We start from the raw sequence: 16,929 nt of genomic DNA, 5'->3' as shown, positions 1-16,929 counted from the left end.
GCTACTTTTGAAGACATTGCATGTCAGCCGTTATGCCCCTATTTTGTATTTCTAACTCACAAGGCCCTGTGGCAGCCGCTAGACAGTCCTTACCACTTTTCCAGCTTGGGAAGCTGAGGTTGACTAGCCAATAAAGATCACTGGGAAGGAGGCCCAAGGACTCTGGCTGGATGTGCACTGTGCCAAAACTGAAAGTTCACACAGGGAGGAAAAAAAAGAAAGAAAGAAAAAGCTGCTTTAATTCTTATCACTTCTTTAGCTGGATGTCTCAAAATCATATGCTCAATAGAGATTCAAAGTTTAATCTTCCCAAGCAGTTTTCAAATAATTAACATGACTCACTTTATAGGTTGAGGACCTTTTCAAATATATGATCCTCAAGACAGTCCTACAAATCATATTTCCAATTTCTATTATTTCCATTTCCCATGCCACAGCTCAAATATATTAACTTGATCTCTTGGCCACTTAATAAAGGGAACCAGAGCTTGAACTCAGACGCTAATTTCTAATTTGGTGGTCTTGACAATAACCTAATGCATATCACCATGGCAGAATTTGTATGACTGGAAATCATTGGCTTTCCTTGGCCCACCCCTCAGGATAGGAAGCCCTTTCCTTACATTAACAAGGCCAAAATCAATTCACCATGTAGCTTGCCCCAGAGTAAATGATCTCTGACTCTGAGTCATTTAAAAGAATAGCTTCAGAAGAAGGCTGATTACTACATTCATAAGAACTGTTATTCATATTGTCAATAAGCACCAATTCGTTCAAATAATTTTCTCATTCAACAGATTTGAGTTCCTGTTCTTTACAAGGCACTGTGCTGAAAACCTAGTCAGATAAATTTTGTTGTAAGTTTTCTATGGTGGTGAAATTACCTGGAAATTGCCTAGTAGGGGCTATCTGGCCCCTACTACATTAATAAATCATAACCATAAATTGGGACAGGTGATTAGATCATATGTACATAGCATATTTAGAATCAGATATAACTGACTTGGTTGTATTATCCTGAGCAAATCAAATCACATGTCTTCCTTGAGCTTCTCTTTCCTCATTTGTAGAGATGGTAGAATAATTTAACTTTGAAAACTGTCATCAAAACAGAGAGTACCATAGTAGAGCACCATAGAGAGCAACACATAGTAGTTGCTCCATGAATGGTAGTTTTTTATCATGAGACTGGAGTGCTAAACCACCATTTTCACAAGTTTAATGTAAGCTAACACCAGCCTTGCCTATAACTCATGTATAGACCCCAAGGTTGAACTGCCTTCTTGGTTGGCCAGTGCACTAGAGCAGCAAAGATTTCCAAATTGGCCTTGCTTTAAGCCTGTTGTCCCCAACTAGATATGGGACCGTCCCTGACTAGATAGGGGACTACATGTTTCCACAGCAGATTGTAATGAAAAAACAAAGAAAGTACCTCTACTCCCTAGCCTGTTTGGTGTGTTTCAAAACCTGAGAATGTCTCTCCTCTATTTCTCTAGAATAGCCTAACACAGTGACAAATAGGTATGCCTGAGGAAATTTGTCATCCTTTGCTAACTATGCTATTAGAGAAAGCTACTTCCAAAGCCGGGAACTAGAGAATAGTTAGGTATAATCAGATTAGCCCTGAAGGGCAATGAGCCCTCTACATTACTGATGTTTTCAGCTGTTAGGTTGGATTGCTAAGCAGCTCTGTCTGTTAATTAGTATTACAGCCAAACTAAGCTTTCCCTTTTTCACCTGTTTGTTAGTTCTCTGGTTTCTCAGGGTTTGGGGAAGCATCTATATGTACAGTTTAATCCTCTTCCCTCCATATACATTCACATGCTCCACTAGACGATCAAGGCTTACTAGCCAAGGCTTTTGGTTTTTTTGTTGTTTGTTTGTTTTTTTTTTTTTTTTTTTTGCTGCCAACTGCCTCCCAGCACAAAGGTTCAGGGTTCAAATTCCTAGGCCTCTTTCCCATGTGATCCTTGTATATTATTACCCACTTGGACCCTGATTCTTGTCTCCTACTGGGAAAGATAAGTCCCAGGCATCTTATGCTATAGGAAGGCTCCAGGCAGGAAATACTCTGGGTTCTGAGGCTCCAGCCAGTCTCTTAGCATATCAATACAGTGAAGGTCAGTGGCACAGGGCCAAGGACAGTACTATAGGGATTCTAGAGTCATTGATGAATAGGAAACTTGAGACCTAAGAGCAAAAGGAAATGGGAGTGTATGGGTAGGCAAGGACCAACCAAGTAGAACATTGGATAGTGAAGACTTTGCACCTGAGCCTATGGCTAAAGAAAGCTGGTGACTTTCTGGCTCCTGAGCTGTTACCTTCAACAGTGGAGTGACAAAAGCACTGGAACAGACGGTCAAAACACCTGAATGTCAGATTCAGTTCAACCCATGTCAACTATATGACATTGGACAAGTCAGTTAACTGCTCTAATCCTCAGATTCCATGTTGATAAAAATAAGTGTCATGTTACATACCCTCTGGTGTTATTATGAGGGTTAAATGAGGTGATCAACAGGGAAGTGAACAACTTGGTCTAAATTCAAAGAAGCATTCTTAATGAAGTATAGCAAGATAAAATTTTAGATAATTCTGAATTTGCTGGATGGAAGAGAAATAGGGTACTGGTAGGGATGAGTTCTGAGGTGATACTTTTATAACTTTAAGCATCCAATGTTTAGAAACCTCCATCAGAATGTGGCCTACCTATGTGTTCTTGCAGAGGTAGCAGCTGTGAGGTTCTGTTTTCTGAACTTAAGGGAAGTTATTTTGCAAAATGGAAAAACATTAAGGGTCCTTAGCCCATTTATTTAATTAATATTTCTTAAGTGCTCAGTCAAATACCTGGCAGTAGTAGGGAGGCAAAGATGAATAAGAAGATATGGCCCCTGTCTTCAAGAAGCTCCAAGTCTTGTGGGGGAGACAGATGTGTGTGTAAATCCCAGTGCTGTGAAATGAGCTCTACACTTGGCTACGGCTACACATAGCGCAGTGAGAAAGTAAAAGAATCATTAAACCTTCTGCTTGGATGAGTTGGAAAAGCTTCACAGAGGAGGTGGTCTTTGAATTAATACTTGAAAGATGAGGAGGTGTTTATCAGATGGAAAGCCTGAGGAAGAGGAATGCATCCTAGATAAAGGCAACTGCCTGTGCAGAGATAGCAGAGCTTTCCCAGAAACTTTGAAAAGCTTGAAGTGTTCAGCAAATTATAAGTTTTTTCAGAATGGCTGGGACCTAAATTATCAGAAGGAAAGTGGCAAGAAATTAGTGTAGGGAGGCAGGTAATGCAAGACCTGTTTGTGTATGAGAACAGTAAGGTGGGCATGGCAGAAAGGTAGGAAACTAGCAGGGCCAGAATACCTATTGAGTAGGAAAGAATGGAGATGAAGTGTGGGGCAGAAAGAGGGTCAGAGAAAAAAGAAGGAGCCTGGAGGTAGTGGAGAGAAGGCAGTGGCTGTCAAGGCACCCCCCATTTGCTAACATGTAATAATATCCCCGTCCCAGGGTTGTTAGCAGGGTCAAATCAGATTATAGCTAGAAGAGAACTTTGTAAAAGGAGAAGCTCTGTCTGTGTAGGAGAAATGGTAATACACTGCATCTTTCCAAAGGTGTAGTAATCAAGAGCATGGGCTTTGGAGTCGGACTCCATCACTTTGGAATTTGGTCAGCCAGTTACTAGCCATATGATCTTGGACATAGTACTTGACCTTCCCATGACGCACTTTTAAAGATTCACAGAATGGGGATAATAAGAGTACCTATTTTATTCACTGTGAAGAATAAATGAGGCAATTTAAGTAAAAGGCTTATAAGAGTCCATTCAGTATAATCAATAAATGTTAGATTCTTGCTCTCTTGCAAATGGCATTGCCCTTTTTGTCTCTCTCATGATCTCATTTGAACAACTCAGTGAAGTAAGGAGAGCAAGGACTATTAGTCCACCATATAATTTGTTCTGTTTCTCCCACCCCTCCCTCAGCAGCCACCACTGATGGTCTTGGTGGCTGTTCAAGGTGCCAGAGACTTTCAGCTCAGCAGAGGCCCCTACAGAACTCAGTCCATCAATGCCTGGGCTGACCATGCCTTCTGCCTCTTCTTCTCCAGGCTTCCGCAACTTGCACGTGGACGACCAGATGGCAGTCATTCAGTACTCCTGGATGGGACTCATGGTATTTGCCATGGGCTGGCGGTCCTTCACCAACGTCAACTCCAGGATGCTCTACTTTGCTCCTGATCTGGTTTTCAATGAGTAAGTGCTCATGGAGCCCACTATCGATCCCTTTGCTACTACTAAGGGCTATTGTCGGTCACCATTTGCTGAGCAAATGCTTTGTGCAAGGATTATGCTAGGTACTTTCAAAATTCTATCTCTTTGAGTCCCATTGGTAATCTTATGTTTCCTTTTTATAGATCATCCTGTATTTTTTATGGATGTGGAGATCGGGTGCAGCAAAATAAAGTGACCTTGATCCCTATTCCTACACACGGTTAATTCATACCTGCCCTGACACCAGCTGTATTTATCCTTCATGAATTTGGCCAAGGACCCGATTTTGTAATTCCATTTTTCTACACTAAAAGCTCAGTTATACATTTCTTATTTCATAATCATTGGACAAGACCTTTGATTTCCCTAAACTTTCAGTTTCCTCATTTGTTAAGAACAACAGAACTTCCTTAAATGGAAACTGATGGATGTGGAGTGTGTGACCCATGGTAAGCAAGAAACAAACAAACAGAAAAGAAAGAAATCCTTCTTTTCTGATCCCCTCTTTTCCTAATAGTGATAGTCCTCTCTATGTCAGCTATCTGGGGTTTCTCAGTGGCATTGTGAGGGGAGTGGACCAGAATAATCTTCCCAAGAACCTTGAGCTAGTTTCACCACAGAGAATGCTTTTGGTCAGGACAAAAACTTGAGCTTCTATCTCCTTCAGCCTTTAACCCAGAAGAGCTATCAAATAAAATCTACAGGCCAGTGGTTCCTTACAGTCCAGCAGTGCCATGTAAGGGGGAATAAGTATCCCCAGTTGCCCTCTCTCAACCCTGCCAGCCCTGCTAGCCAGAAGCTAAGAATAGCCAATGGGATTTTGGCAAGTATTTCCTTGTGGTTTCCAAACCTTTCAAAGAGTTACCTACAATGCCACCTTCCGGGGCAGACCTTGAAAAGTTCCCTAAGTGTTCCTCTACCGCCCCCAAACCCCACCTGCACTTGAATGATTCAATCAAGTCTCTCAGCACCCGCTACACCTTTCCCAAAGCACGAGACCTTTGAAGTTTTGCACAATGAAAATTGGTACTTTTCTCAGTCCTCATTTCTTTCTCTGTCCCCAAGTAAGCATGTGGCACTTAACTTAAGCTTTCTGGCTCAGTCCATCCATCTCATCAAAAAGTGTCATGGGGTTTCCCGTAGTCAGAGGTCTAAACACCCTGAAGTCCCAAAGCTTCTGAAGCAACAGGCTCCCTTCTTCTTGTAGAATCCACTATATTAGAGCTTTGGAAGTCCATAGAAACATTTGGACCACTGTTTCTCAACATGGATACTGTTGACATTTTGGGAGGAAAAAAATTTATTGTGCAAGACATTCTGCATATTCGAACATGTTTAGCATCCCTGGTACCTGCCCACTACATACTAAATAAGATTCCAGTCACTCTGACAGCCCAAACTGTTCCCCCCACATTTCTACCACCCACTGGGAAGATAGTACTCTCCAGTCGAGAGCCACTAATTGCTGCCAGCCTACTCAAGGTACTAATGGGGGGGACTGAGGCAGAAAGAGAAAGAGATTAGGATTTGTGCAAGCTGGGCTAACTCATGTGCTGTTCTGATACCAAACCCTATCATCAGTACAGTTTTCCTTCCTTTCCTCATTGTGGAAAGCACATGGTGGGACAATAATGGGCTTGAATCCAAACTGTGTGATCTTGGGAAAATGAACTTCTCTCAGTCTCAAGTCTCAACCGTAGAGTGGCAAAAATATCACAATAGCACCTTCCTACATGTCATTTGTTGAACATTTACCATGGGCCAGGAACTGTGCTTAGTGTTTTCCAATCTTCATTTCCCCTCTTATCCACTAATTTTTATTCCTACTTACCTCTGCTCTCCTCTGAATTCCATTCCTGCACCTTCTTTTCTACCCTCTGCTGTTCTTCCTTTAACTCTTTCCTGATTCTTTTTGCCCTTTCTCCCACTTCTTGTTCCCTTCTCCTCAAAATTCCTTCTCTTACCTTTTCACCTTCTCTCCTCTCCATTTCTTACCTTCTCCATCTCAGGGGTCTGCAGCAATACTCTAAGAATCCTCTGTGGTTTCTTGGACCTTGATTTCAATGATAGAAAGACTACTGGAGTGTTGTTGCCAACAGAGATGTGCAAGTACAGTGAAAACCAGAGTGTGGCTGGGCTCCAGGGGCAGCAAATCTTACTCAAAAATTCTCTAGGAAGCTGGGCACAGTGGCTTATGCCTGTAATCCCAGGTACTTAGAAGACAGACAAAGGAGCATTGCAGTTTAAGGCCAGACTGGACAAAAAAGTTAGAGAAAATCTATCTCAAAGAACAAGTCAGGTGTGGTGTTACATGACTGTAATCTGAGATACCAAGGGGGCAAAGATAAGAAGCTCATGGTCTGAGTCTGGCCCTGCACAAAAGCACGAGACCCTATCTAAAAAATAACTAAAAGGGCTGAGGGTGTGGTTCAAGTAGTAGAGCACCTGTCGAGCCAGCACAAGGCCCTGAGTTCAAATCCTTGTACTTCCAAAAATAATTCTCAAGGATGAAAGCGCTTAGAGCAGCACTGTTCTGGTCAACTGACTTGTGATACTATCAAAACACTTCCCCTTTCCAGGTGGAATTCAGCCTGAGTTGAATAACTACACCATCTTCCCCCTTCTCTCTTTTTACAGGGCAGCCACAGTCTCTCTGAAATAGGTTGCTGAGCTTCCACCCAGGACATGCTAGCCCAGTTTAGCCTGTGGACCAGGCTAGTGGCTTAGGAACCAAAATATCAAACCACAGACTTTAGGCTCCATCTGCTTCTGGGAGATCTTTGTCCTGACCACTTCAGTGGGTGTCAAATTCCTTTCTTTTCTTCACATGCTACACAATCAGTTATTGTCTTACACACACACACACACACACACACACACTTGATTTCTGAAGTACTAAAAAACAGAAGGCCTATTTATTTGGAAGATTTGTTTTCTCTTAGAAGAATGTCATGGCCAGTCATGGAACAGAGAGGTTGCCCCTTCCCAAAGCTGTCCAAGCCTTGGTCACTTTTACTTATACTTTATAGGTGATAACATGATAATATGCTCACAAGTGACTGTGAAAAAAAGCAGCTCACATGTGTTTATAGCTCCCAAACTGGCAAGGCACAGGCAGTCTATGAGGGAGTGGGCTCTCCTTCAGCACAGGACATTTAAATTAGACATTCAGAAACATTCTCTGGCAGATTTAAAAGCACTGGGACTCATTTTGAAAGGACCATTTTGAATCGCTATCGCTAGGAGATTTTAAAGAAATGATTAAATTTCTATCATGGGAAATGGCAGGCAGGGGTGTTGACAGGATAAACACCTGTGGTCACTGCAAGTCCTGGTGTCCTTATGTCAAGAGCTGATTGCTGGGTTCTTTCTCCCACAAATCTTCCCAAGTGAGGCTGCCTGGAAGCCAGGCTGTGGCTCTGGCTGTAGCTGGGATACTAGACCTGTAGTCAGAGAGACCATGTGCCTGCCCCATTGTATTCATTTGGTTATGCTTTCCTGTCTCTGTCTCAGGAAACAGAAGGGGCATGTAGAGCTGGAAATTCCATGTGCTAACCCATATCCTTGCCAGGAAAGATGAGTAGTTATCAGGATATCAGGAGTTTGGAAGAAAAAAAGAAAGAACAACTTTGTTTCTTGTCACTGAAGCATCAACAGGAGAAATAGCAAGCATTTCTTGGAGAACCTGGTTGGGGGTGGGTGGGGGGAATGAGAAACATTTGCTCTGAGCTTGTTGGAAACTTGCCTCCCCATTACTCTTCTTCCTCTGTATGTCTTCTCCCTAGATACCGCATGCATAAGTCCCGGATGTATAGCCAATGTGTCCGAATGAGGCACCTCTCTCAAGAGTTTGGATGGCTCCAAATCACTCCCCAGGAATTCCTGTGCATGAAAGCACTGCTACTCTTCAGCATTAGTAAGTGTGTGGGGTCACTGGGAGCACAGAAGCTCTGAGGGGGCCACTTTTTCTATTAAAACGTTATTGGGGAGAAACCAGATCCTGGACAGTCTCCTTTTCTCTTTCCTCTTCCTCCTCTACTCTCGCTTAGCATTCTTTCTCCTAACAAAGATCAATTTTATGGCTAGACATCAATTTCTTTGGTTGCATCCAGTCTCCATCAGGTCCTCACATGCCCCGTCTCTCTTTGGGACTACACTTTTTTGGTTGGTTGTAGCAGGCTTCAGAATTTTTCCATAGCTTCCTCTTTAGAAATAGGCACAAACCACATTGTATTCCATGCAGAGCAGTAGAGCAGGAAGGGATTGCCTCCTGGAAGGTATTTCCTCTTCTGCAAATGATAGGCGGTCTGTGTAAGCAACTCAGACTGAGTTGCTTGGCAACTATGGAAGCTTTCTATAATGTCTTCTCTAGGCAGAGTACTGTCAGAGTGTGTTTCTGTGAGGGACAAAGAAGCTAAAATTTGATGTTCAAAGCCATGTGTTTTAATTGTCCAAATCACAGCTGGAAGGTGAATAATATAAAACCTTGGGTCCTGAGAAATGGATTCATTAGAAGACTAGAAAAAGGAAAAATTCAATAAGTTTTATTTATTTGGGAGCTACTGTCCTTTTCCCTGATGTCTCCCTGGCAGACTGAAGGCCCCAGGAATACAAACTTCAATTTGACAGAAAGCCAAGTAGATGGTTCCCAACCTGTGGGTGTGGGGGTCAAGTTTGTGGTTAGAAAATTTGGTGCTTTGTCTAATGCTTCTTCGTGGGCATGCTTCCCTTCCCCATTCTGTCTTCATCCCACATCAGTTCCAGTGGACGGGCTGAAAAATCAAAAATTCTTTGATGAACTTCGAATGAACTACATCAAGGAACTTGATCGTATCATTGCATGCAAAAGAAAAAATCCCACATCCTGCTCAAGGCGCTTCTACCAGCTCACCAAGCTCCTGGATTCTGTGCAGCCTGTAAGCAAATGATGGAGGGTGCTTTATCAAGGATAGCAGCCTGATAGAACCAAGGGATAATAGTCTCCTCTAGGATTGAGCACCACTTAGGAGGTGCTTCCATTTGCATTTGGCTTTGAGTATGGTTCAGGAAGAAAATGCAACAGAGAAGAAAGGAACACAGGTCACAATGTCCCAGTTCGATGTTGTGAAAGGAGTAGAGGAGTTGAGAGCAGAAAAGTTAGGACTCAGGGATGAAGCTTAAAGCAGATGAATTCTCCAGGCAGACAAAACAGACCTGGATATTTTTGCTGGAGTTGTGTGCATGTGAGTTTGCCTCTGTATGTGTATGTAGAGGAGAGAGGAGGAAGGAGAGAGAAAGAGAATGGGAAAGAAAGAGAGAGAAGAAGGGAGGGAGAGAGAGAGAGAGACAGAGACAGAGACAGAGACAGAGAGAGAGACAGAGAGAAAGGCTGAGAGAGAAATTGTATACCGGGGAGGGAGGAGTACCCAGTCCTGAGTTAAAGAACTTTCAATGGTGTAAGAGATCTCTTGCAAGCCCAGTAACTCCCTGGAGATTATTTTTCTCTCTTTCATACACACATGCACTTGAACACACAACCTCATGGAGCAGGAACAAGGACAGACAAGGGGACAATATGTTAAAAAGATTGGAAATCAGAGGGCGGGGGGAGAGTCCAGCAGAAGGCAACTCTTTGTCAACTGTGTTTCTTCTCTCTCTTATTTGTCTCCTGCAGATTGCAAGAGAGCTGCATCAGTTCACCTTTGACCTGCTAATCAAGTCCCATATGGTTAGCGTGGACTTTCCAGAAATGATGGCAGAGATCATCTCTGTGCAAGTGCCCAAGATCCTTTCTGGAAAAGTCAAGCCCATCTATTTCCACACACAGTGAAGCTTTGGATGCTCTCATTTCCCTAGCCCATCCCACACTCCTTTTCAGATGTCTTCTGCTTGTTCTAACTGCACTACTTCTCTGCAGTGCCTTGGGGAATTTCCTCTATTGATGTACAGTCTGTCAAGAACATATTCCTGAGTTCTATTTGATGGGCTTTTTTCTCTTTTCCTCCTCTATTTTTCTTCCTCCCTCTCTATTTTACCCTCCCATGGCACCTTCAGATTCTTCTCCCTGTTGTGACTCCTATCTGTGTTTTGATGGTGTAGTATTTCTTTGATGATGATGAGCCTTATGTGGCCCAGTGTCAAGTTGTGCTTGTTTACAGCACTGCACTGTGTGCCAGCCACACAAACGTTTACTTAACTTATGCCACGGGAAGTCTAGAGAGCTAAAAGTATCTGGGGTAAAAAACAAACACCAAAAAAAAAAAAAAAGAAAAGGCAAAAAAGCTTGCTGGGCTTGTTTCCTCAATAAGGAAACAAACAAACAAACAAATAGAAATCCCCAAAGAAGCCAACAGTGACTAGAAGAAAGTGAAAATTGCAGGTCCATGAGTAGTCACTGTTTTTAGTCATCCCCTCCCTTCCTGGGAGACTAATTTTTGCCAATGGCTATTGCCATTAGAAGGCAGGATGACCCCAGAGCTTATTGGGAATGGGGTAAACAGAATAGAGGACAAGTAGGGGAGACAGATTACCTGTACCTGCCCACAGCCTTGGTGCCTGAGGGCAAGACTGCTCAACTGCAGTGCAATTCATTGTACTAAAATGTGCTTCTTTTTTGACAACTTGTGTGCATGTGAACGCCACCCCCTTCAAACCCTTTAGTCGTTCAGCCTTTGCCTCTACTCTCAAATTGACTTTCAATAGCTTTTCTAAGAACTTTGAGCTAAATATTCTCTTTAGCCAAAACTTGGCCACTCCTACTGAAGAGTCAGATCAGTGAGAAGAACGAAAGGAGAAATCTGACCTTTTAGAAGGCTCCATTCAGATCTAGGTCTGCTTTTCCATGTGTCAGCCAAGGAGGAGCTTGTAGCTGGAGTCAGAGGAAAAGGAAGTGATGGTTTGGCTATTCTCCTGCTTAGGGCACTGAATAGTTGACCCCTCACTTCCAGCACCTTTTCCTCCACCTTTAAAAGACCTGCAGACTCCATGCAGCCACAAGCTCCCTCCATCTTCCCTCCTCTGTTTGGTGGGCCTGAACCTCACAACAATGCATTTTAGCCATGATGGGAAATCTTGTTCACTTCTTTGAACACATTCATAGATTCTGCTAAACTACACACACACACACACTTCCATGAAGGTTAGCAGGCCAGCAATCCTGACATGTATCTCTAGATGCCCACAGTCTGAAAGACATCTTATTCAATGTTTCTCACCAACAGTCAGATCGCTGGAGCCCTTACAAAAACTGGAAAGAAGGCATCAAAGGGATTGGACAAACTAGGCGTCTTGCCCTTGTCCCCCAGAGATGATACCCTCCCACCAAGTGGAGAAATGCCCACTTTCTTCCTTCAAAGCAGCTAAAGGGGCTACTCAGATCAAGGTGAAAAAGATACTCAGTAACCAGGGTGGGAAGAATGAAGGCACTAGAAGCAGAAACACTGAAATACTCTCCTTGCCACCCAGCGTATCCACCTGCAGAAATCATGAGAAGAAGAGAAAAGGCCCTAAGAGGAGACTCTCACTACTGAAGTCTTCAGAGGCAAAGCCTAAAGCCAGATGAGCACCAGGGCACTCATCATCCTCTGTTGCTGATTCTGGGCTGACATTGTGCATACTCACTCAGATCTCCCACAGTTGTTGCTCCCTCTCAGTCAGGGGAGTGCAGAACCACTGAGAATTTCAATACAGCCTCTTTTGGAAAGGTCTGACTGGTGTGGCTGCAGTAGGCTGCCACCCATTAACTCAGGGCATGCCCCTGGGTCACAGGTTTCTTATAGTCCTTTGGCACACCTCTTTTCCGTGGACTTTGTTCCCCAACCCTGAGTTCAGGGGGGATGTCCACCTACTCTCACATCTTGGCCACTGCCTCCTCACTAAGTTCTTTATCTGTTGAACTCAAGAAATCAAGGGCCAGTCACCAAGCTGCCCTTTTCAGTTGGTAAACTCAGTTTGTTGAGAAGATAGTTCCTGAGTGACGTGATATGATCCACATGAGTTTCCTTCCCTGATTTCTGTGTTGATATTAATAGCTAAACAAACTTGCAAAACAGCTCTTTAAATAACAAGGGAGGGAGAATCTCAGATGGGTGATATGCCAATCCAAGCCTGCTGGACAAAAACACTCTGACGGATTCTCTTTCTGGGGTAGGACAGACAGATTCTGGTTTTCTGTGTAATGACACCATCTGGCTTATATACAGGATCACTTTTAACTGTCTTCAACAGAAAAAAAAATCCATCACTCTTTTCAGTTAAAGTTGGTTACATTTTAATAGTTTCTTTACATCTGTTTTGAAGTGATTTTCATCTTTTGTGGTACACAGATTCGATTATATCATTCTAATGCTTCTTTGTAAATATTAGAGATTCTCCTTTTCATTTCTTTATCAAATTTTTATCTTTATGGATTTCCCAATTGTGACTCTTGTCTTTATGAATGTATGTGTTTTTTCATTTGCAAAAGCCAAAAATCAGTGAAACAGCAGTGCAATTAAAAACAACAGCAAGTGGGTTACTCCAAATTTCCAAATGGCAAAACTAGGGAAAAAGAGCCTAAACAAGGCTTTACACCTAGTGTTTCTGCACTGGGGTTTGGGTAAACGAAGGGAGTTTCAGCTTGGCTTCTTTCTCCCACAGATAAAAATAGGAGGATTTTTTTTCTTGTGGCCATTGATGTTCCAGCCAGTGTGAATAACAGAAGTCTCATTTTGTGAGCACTCTGCTCTACAGAGCTGATATGGTTGGTACACTGCTCACCTGTGAAGGACTGGCTACCCAGACCCACTCACCTGGGGAGCTAGAAGATGAAGATCACTCATGGGACAAGTCAAGATGATCATCTCCAAAGAAGTTTAGTGGGGATGGAGAGTGAGAAAGAGAAAAAAGAGCCCCGTGGAGAAGGCCCCATCTATGCTGGGCAGCAGACAGCTGCCAAGGTCACAAACTCTATGGTCCAAGGAAAGAGTCGTATGGCAGTTTCAGCCTCATTCACTGAGCAGCTCACTGGGTCGGAGCTGACATGGGGGTTGGATTCTTTGTTCCATAGATTTTCTATGCCACAGGCAATATTGTTGTTCTTGGAAAGTTCATTATTTTTTTAAATTACTTTGAGAAAGGGATTTTTTGAAGGATTCTGTCATATATCTTTGAAAAACAAAAAATCAGTAATATGTATATTTTTATGTATGTTCACTGGCACTTAAAAAAAAAGAAAAAAAGAAAAAAAAAGAGCTTCACACTGTCCTTTGGGTAGTTGCTGAGGTTAATTGTCCAGGTTGAAAAATATTGTGCTGATGCTCGAGTCCCTGTCTGTCCATACTCTACTTCTAAATACACATAGACATATATAACAAGATGTATTCAACTTGTACTTTAAAAGAAAATATGTCCACCATCCACATGATACTGACACTACACAAATGACCTGACTTTGAGCTTCAAGTAGCTTCTAAGTGTTTGTTTCATTAGGCACAGCACAGATGTGGCCTTGCCCCCTTCTCGACCTTGATAGTTGGCAGGGCACAAAGGCCCAAGCCACACCCCTCTGCCTGTTGCCAGCCCTATGCCAGCACTGCATTTCAGGAGACTGTCTCCAGACAGCCTAGTAACTATCCCTGCATGACCCCAGCATAGCCCTGATTAAACAAGAGGCTATCTACTGATTATCCTGTGCCAGTTGCCCAGGTGAGCGGGCACTGGGCCAAGGGCCTAGTCTTCATGCTTGACCCACTGTAGGGGATTTTGAGAAATAGGAATGCTAAAGCACCAGATAAAATCCCAAACTTAAAGTTAAGAGAAACCATTTCGATTGTGAAATTTCTTTGAAAAGAAAGTTTCTACCCCTACTGCCTTTATAGGCAGAACTGTTCTCTCCACTGATATCGTTGAAAATTTTGAAAGCAGTTTTTTAAGGCATAATATGAAAGCATCATATTATGTAACCAAAGATTACATTGTATCTGCTAAGACACAAAAATTTTTAAAGGCAGGGAGGGGACAAGTATTAGTGCCAATTTGGTAAACTATCCAAAGACAGACTAAAGGATTTTGCTGGTGACTGACTTATAAGAGTTTTGCAGTGGGGGCTGTTTCCCCTCACAATTTACATATTTAGAAGAGTTGAAGATAATTTGGAAAAATGGGATTATAGGGTCCTTCACTACGTGATTTTATAAGCAGAACTAGCTTTGCTTTTCTCTCATAGTTGCTGAGCAAATTCTTGAAGCTCCATCATTGCATGGTTGGAAATGGAGCTGGTCTTGGCCACCGTGTTTGTTAGTGCCCACGTTAGCTTATCTGAAAATGTGAAGCCCTTGATGAGAAGGGGAGCATTTAAAAGACTAGATTTTGCACTAGAAGGACAGCAGGCAGAAACCCTCATTTCTGCCCAGTTTGGACAGCACAAAAAGTTCTCTGCAGTTTAAGGCAGAAGGTTGAAATATACTGTAAATGAGTATTTGTATCCATGTTTCAATTTTGAATTATATATAGAGATGTAATGTGTTCTGATAGCTTTACCTTTCTCTGCACCTTTGTATTTGGTTCCAGGTTATATCTGATGCCATGTACTTATGAGAGAGGCTGCAGTTACACTTTGGAAACTCTCTCAGAATGAACAAGACACCTGGATTGATTAGATAACTAAGAGATCTCTGCCTCTGTTGGTCCTGATGCATAGACTTTACAAAGGGGCAGAGGGGGGAAAGGTTAAGATACATGATGTATTGCACTTTACTAGCCTAAGACAGATGAATGTGGAAAGGGTGGTGAAGAATCATTGGAACTATCTGGGATTTACCATAGGGAAGACCCAGACTTGGGGCCAAATGCCCATCCAAATGATTGGCCGGGAACCCCCTCATGGGACCTGAGCCACTGGGAGAAGGAAGGGTATTCCTTGGTCTTCACCATTCTTATAGAAGGGCAGTTGCCTGCACTTGGGAACCCGGAGCAAGTGCTCCATCTTTCACACCAATTCTCTCCCCTGCGATTGAGGTGCTCTTGCTACTGGGTGTCTGTGTGCTTTAATTCTGGTTTTAGATATGTTCTGTAAAGATTTTGATAATTGAAAATGTGTTTTTCTCTATTAAAACTTTGTCAGTGTACTAGAAGTTGTATCTCTGTAGGTACAGATCCACCTCTACACATAGGTAGTGGTGTTTTTCTTCAATTAAGAGTTTGACACTGGGGTCTGTTGCCCAGAGCCTCCCAACCCTTAACCATTCTAGGTGAAGGCAGAAAAATCAACATTTGCCACTTTCTTCAGACATTTCAGCTAAACTAACAAATTACTTGGAATTTTCCTGCCCCCTCAAAAGAGTAATCGATATTTGAATTTAGCAGGTGAAGTTTTAGAGCCTTGACTCAGCTTTAATTTGATTCCATTTAATTTTACCAGAAAGTAGATAATACCTACTGATTGGTTTCTAATCCCATTTCATGACTGGTGGAATGACTCAAGTGGTAGAGTGCCTGCCTAGAGCACATGCCTAGGAAGCATGAGGCTGTGAGTTCAAGCACCAGTACTGCCAAAAAAAAAAGGATTCATTCTAATCTCAATTCATTATAACAAGGGTTCTGGTTCCTTTTCTTGCTCTACTTGTCTCTTAACCTTTTATGGAGTTAAATGAGAAGCTATGGAATGGGGCCTAAAACAGTTACCACGTAAGGTGCTCAGCAAGATTGTTATATAGCTGCAGATTCCATTGTTCCCCAAGGATGGGAACACACACATATACATACTCCAAAGTAGAGACAATTCTACAGTGTTGCTGCTTCTCTGATGGTGCCCTCCTTGGCTACCGCCTCATTGTACTCTCCATAACAGGTGGGCCAGGCTTGCAGTCTCTCATAACCGTAGCCCTTGGTGCTAACTGTCCTGCAGTGAATTGCCTATGGGGTTAGCCTATTCCCTAATCCATGTGGGTGCTGAGAGCAGCCACCACTAGGATGACCCAAAGGGGAAAAAAGGAGCCCCCACATCACCTCATGACACCTTTCTGCTTTCCCCCAGACTGGACATTGATTAGGGAGTGCCTCAGGTATGACATTCTTGTGCTGTCCTTGAGATTAATTTGGCAGCAGAAGGGAGCAGACTATGTAACCAGAGATAAGAATTTTGGATATTGAGAGAAAAAAGAGAGAAGGCATTATTCAAAATTTTATTAAAAGAAACAATTAATTTTGCTTGAAACTTCTTTTGATGGGGCTTCAGTTTTCACAGCAGCACTTGGCCACTACTGGGCAGCAGGACCAGCCCCAAGCGCTAGTGTTCTGTTCTCTTTTTGTAATCTTGAAATCTTTTGTTGCTCTAAATACAATTAAAAATGGCAGAAACTTGTTTGTTGGACTACATGTGTGACTCTTGGTTTGTCTCTGCGTCTGGTTTCAGAAATGTCATCCATTGTGTAAAATATTGGCTTACTGGTCTGCCAGCTAAAACTTGGCCACAGCCCCTGTTGTGCCTGCAGGCTCAAGTTATTGTTAACACAGAGACCTGAGAAAAGCTGCTAATGTCTTCTTATCACTGTTGTTAATTTGTTAAAACATAAAACAATCTAAAATTTCAGATGAATGTCATCAGAGTTCTTTTAATTAGCTCTTTTTATTAGCTGTCTTTACTGAAGTCAAGAATTGGTATCATGCCCAGTGGCCTTTTATGCTACTTTGATTTTCATATA

General features: G+C 42.6%; 1 protein-coding gene across 1 annotated transcript in view; it reads left to right on the top strand.

Moving 5' to 3' along the window:
• The window catches only part of LOC109675617 (androgen receptor), a 166,890-nt gene extending 150,292 nt beyond the window's left edge, over nt 1-16,598 (top strand). Inside the window, exons 5-8 of the mRNA XM_074064294.1 lie at nt 4,108-4,252; nt 8,056-8,186; nt 9,029-9,186; nt 9,924-16,598. Of these exons, the coding sequence (XP_073920395.1) occupies nt 4,108-4,252; nt 8,056-8,186; nt 9,029-9,186; nt 9,924-10,079 (590 nt within the window). The 3' untranslated portion in view covers nt 10,080-16,598. The remainder of the gene's footprint in view (nt 1-4,107; nt 4,253-8,055; nt 8,187-9,028; nt 9,187-9,923) is intronic.
• Nucleotides 16,599-16,929: the final 331 nt, after the last annotated feature.

Source organism: Castor canadensis, chromosome X (assembly GCF_047511655.1).
Source record: "Castor canadensis chromosome X, mCasCan1.hap1v2, whole genome shotgun sequence".
NCBI classification, from domain to species: Eukaryota; Metazoa; Chordata; class Mammalia; order Rodentia; family Castoridae; genus Castor; species Castor canadensis.
The sequence above is the reverse complement of the archived record's forward strand: the minus strand, read 5'-3'. Positions and strand labels throughout refer to the sequence as shown.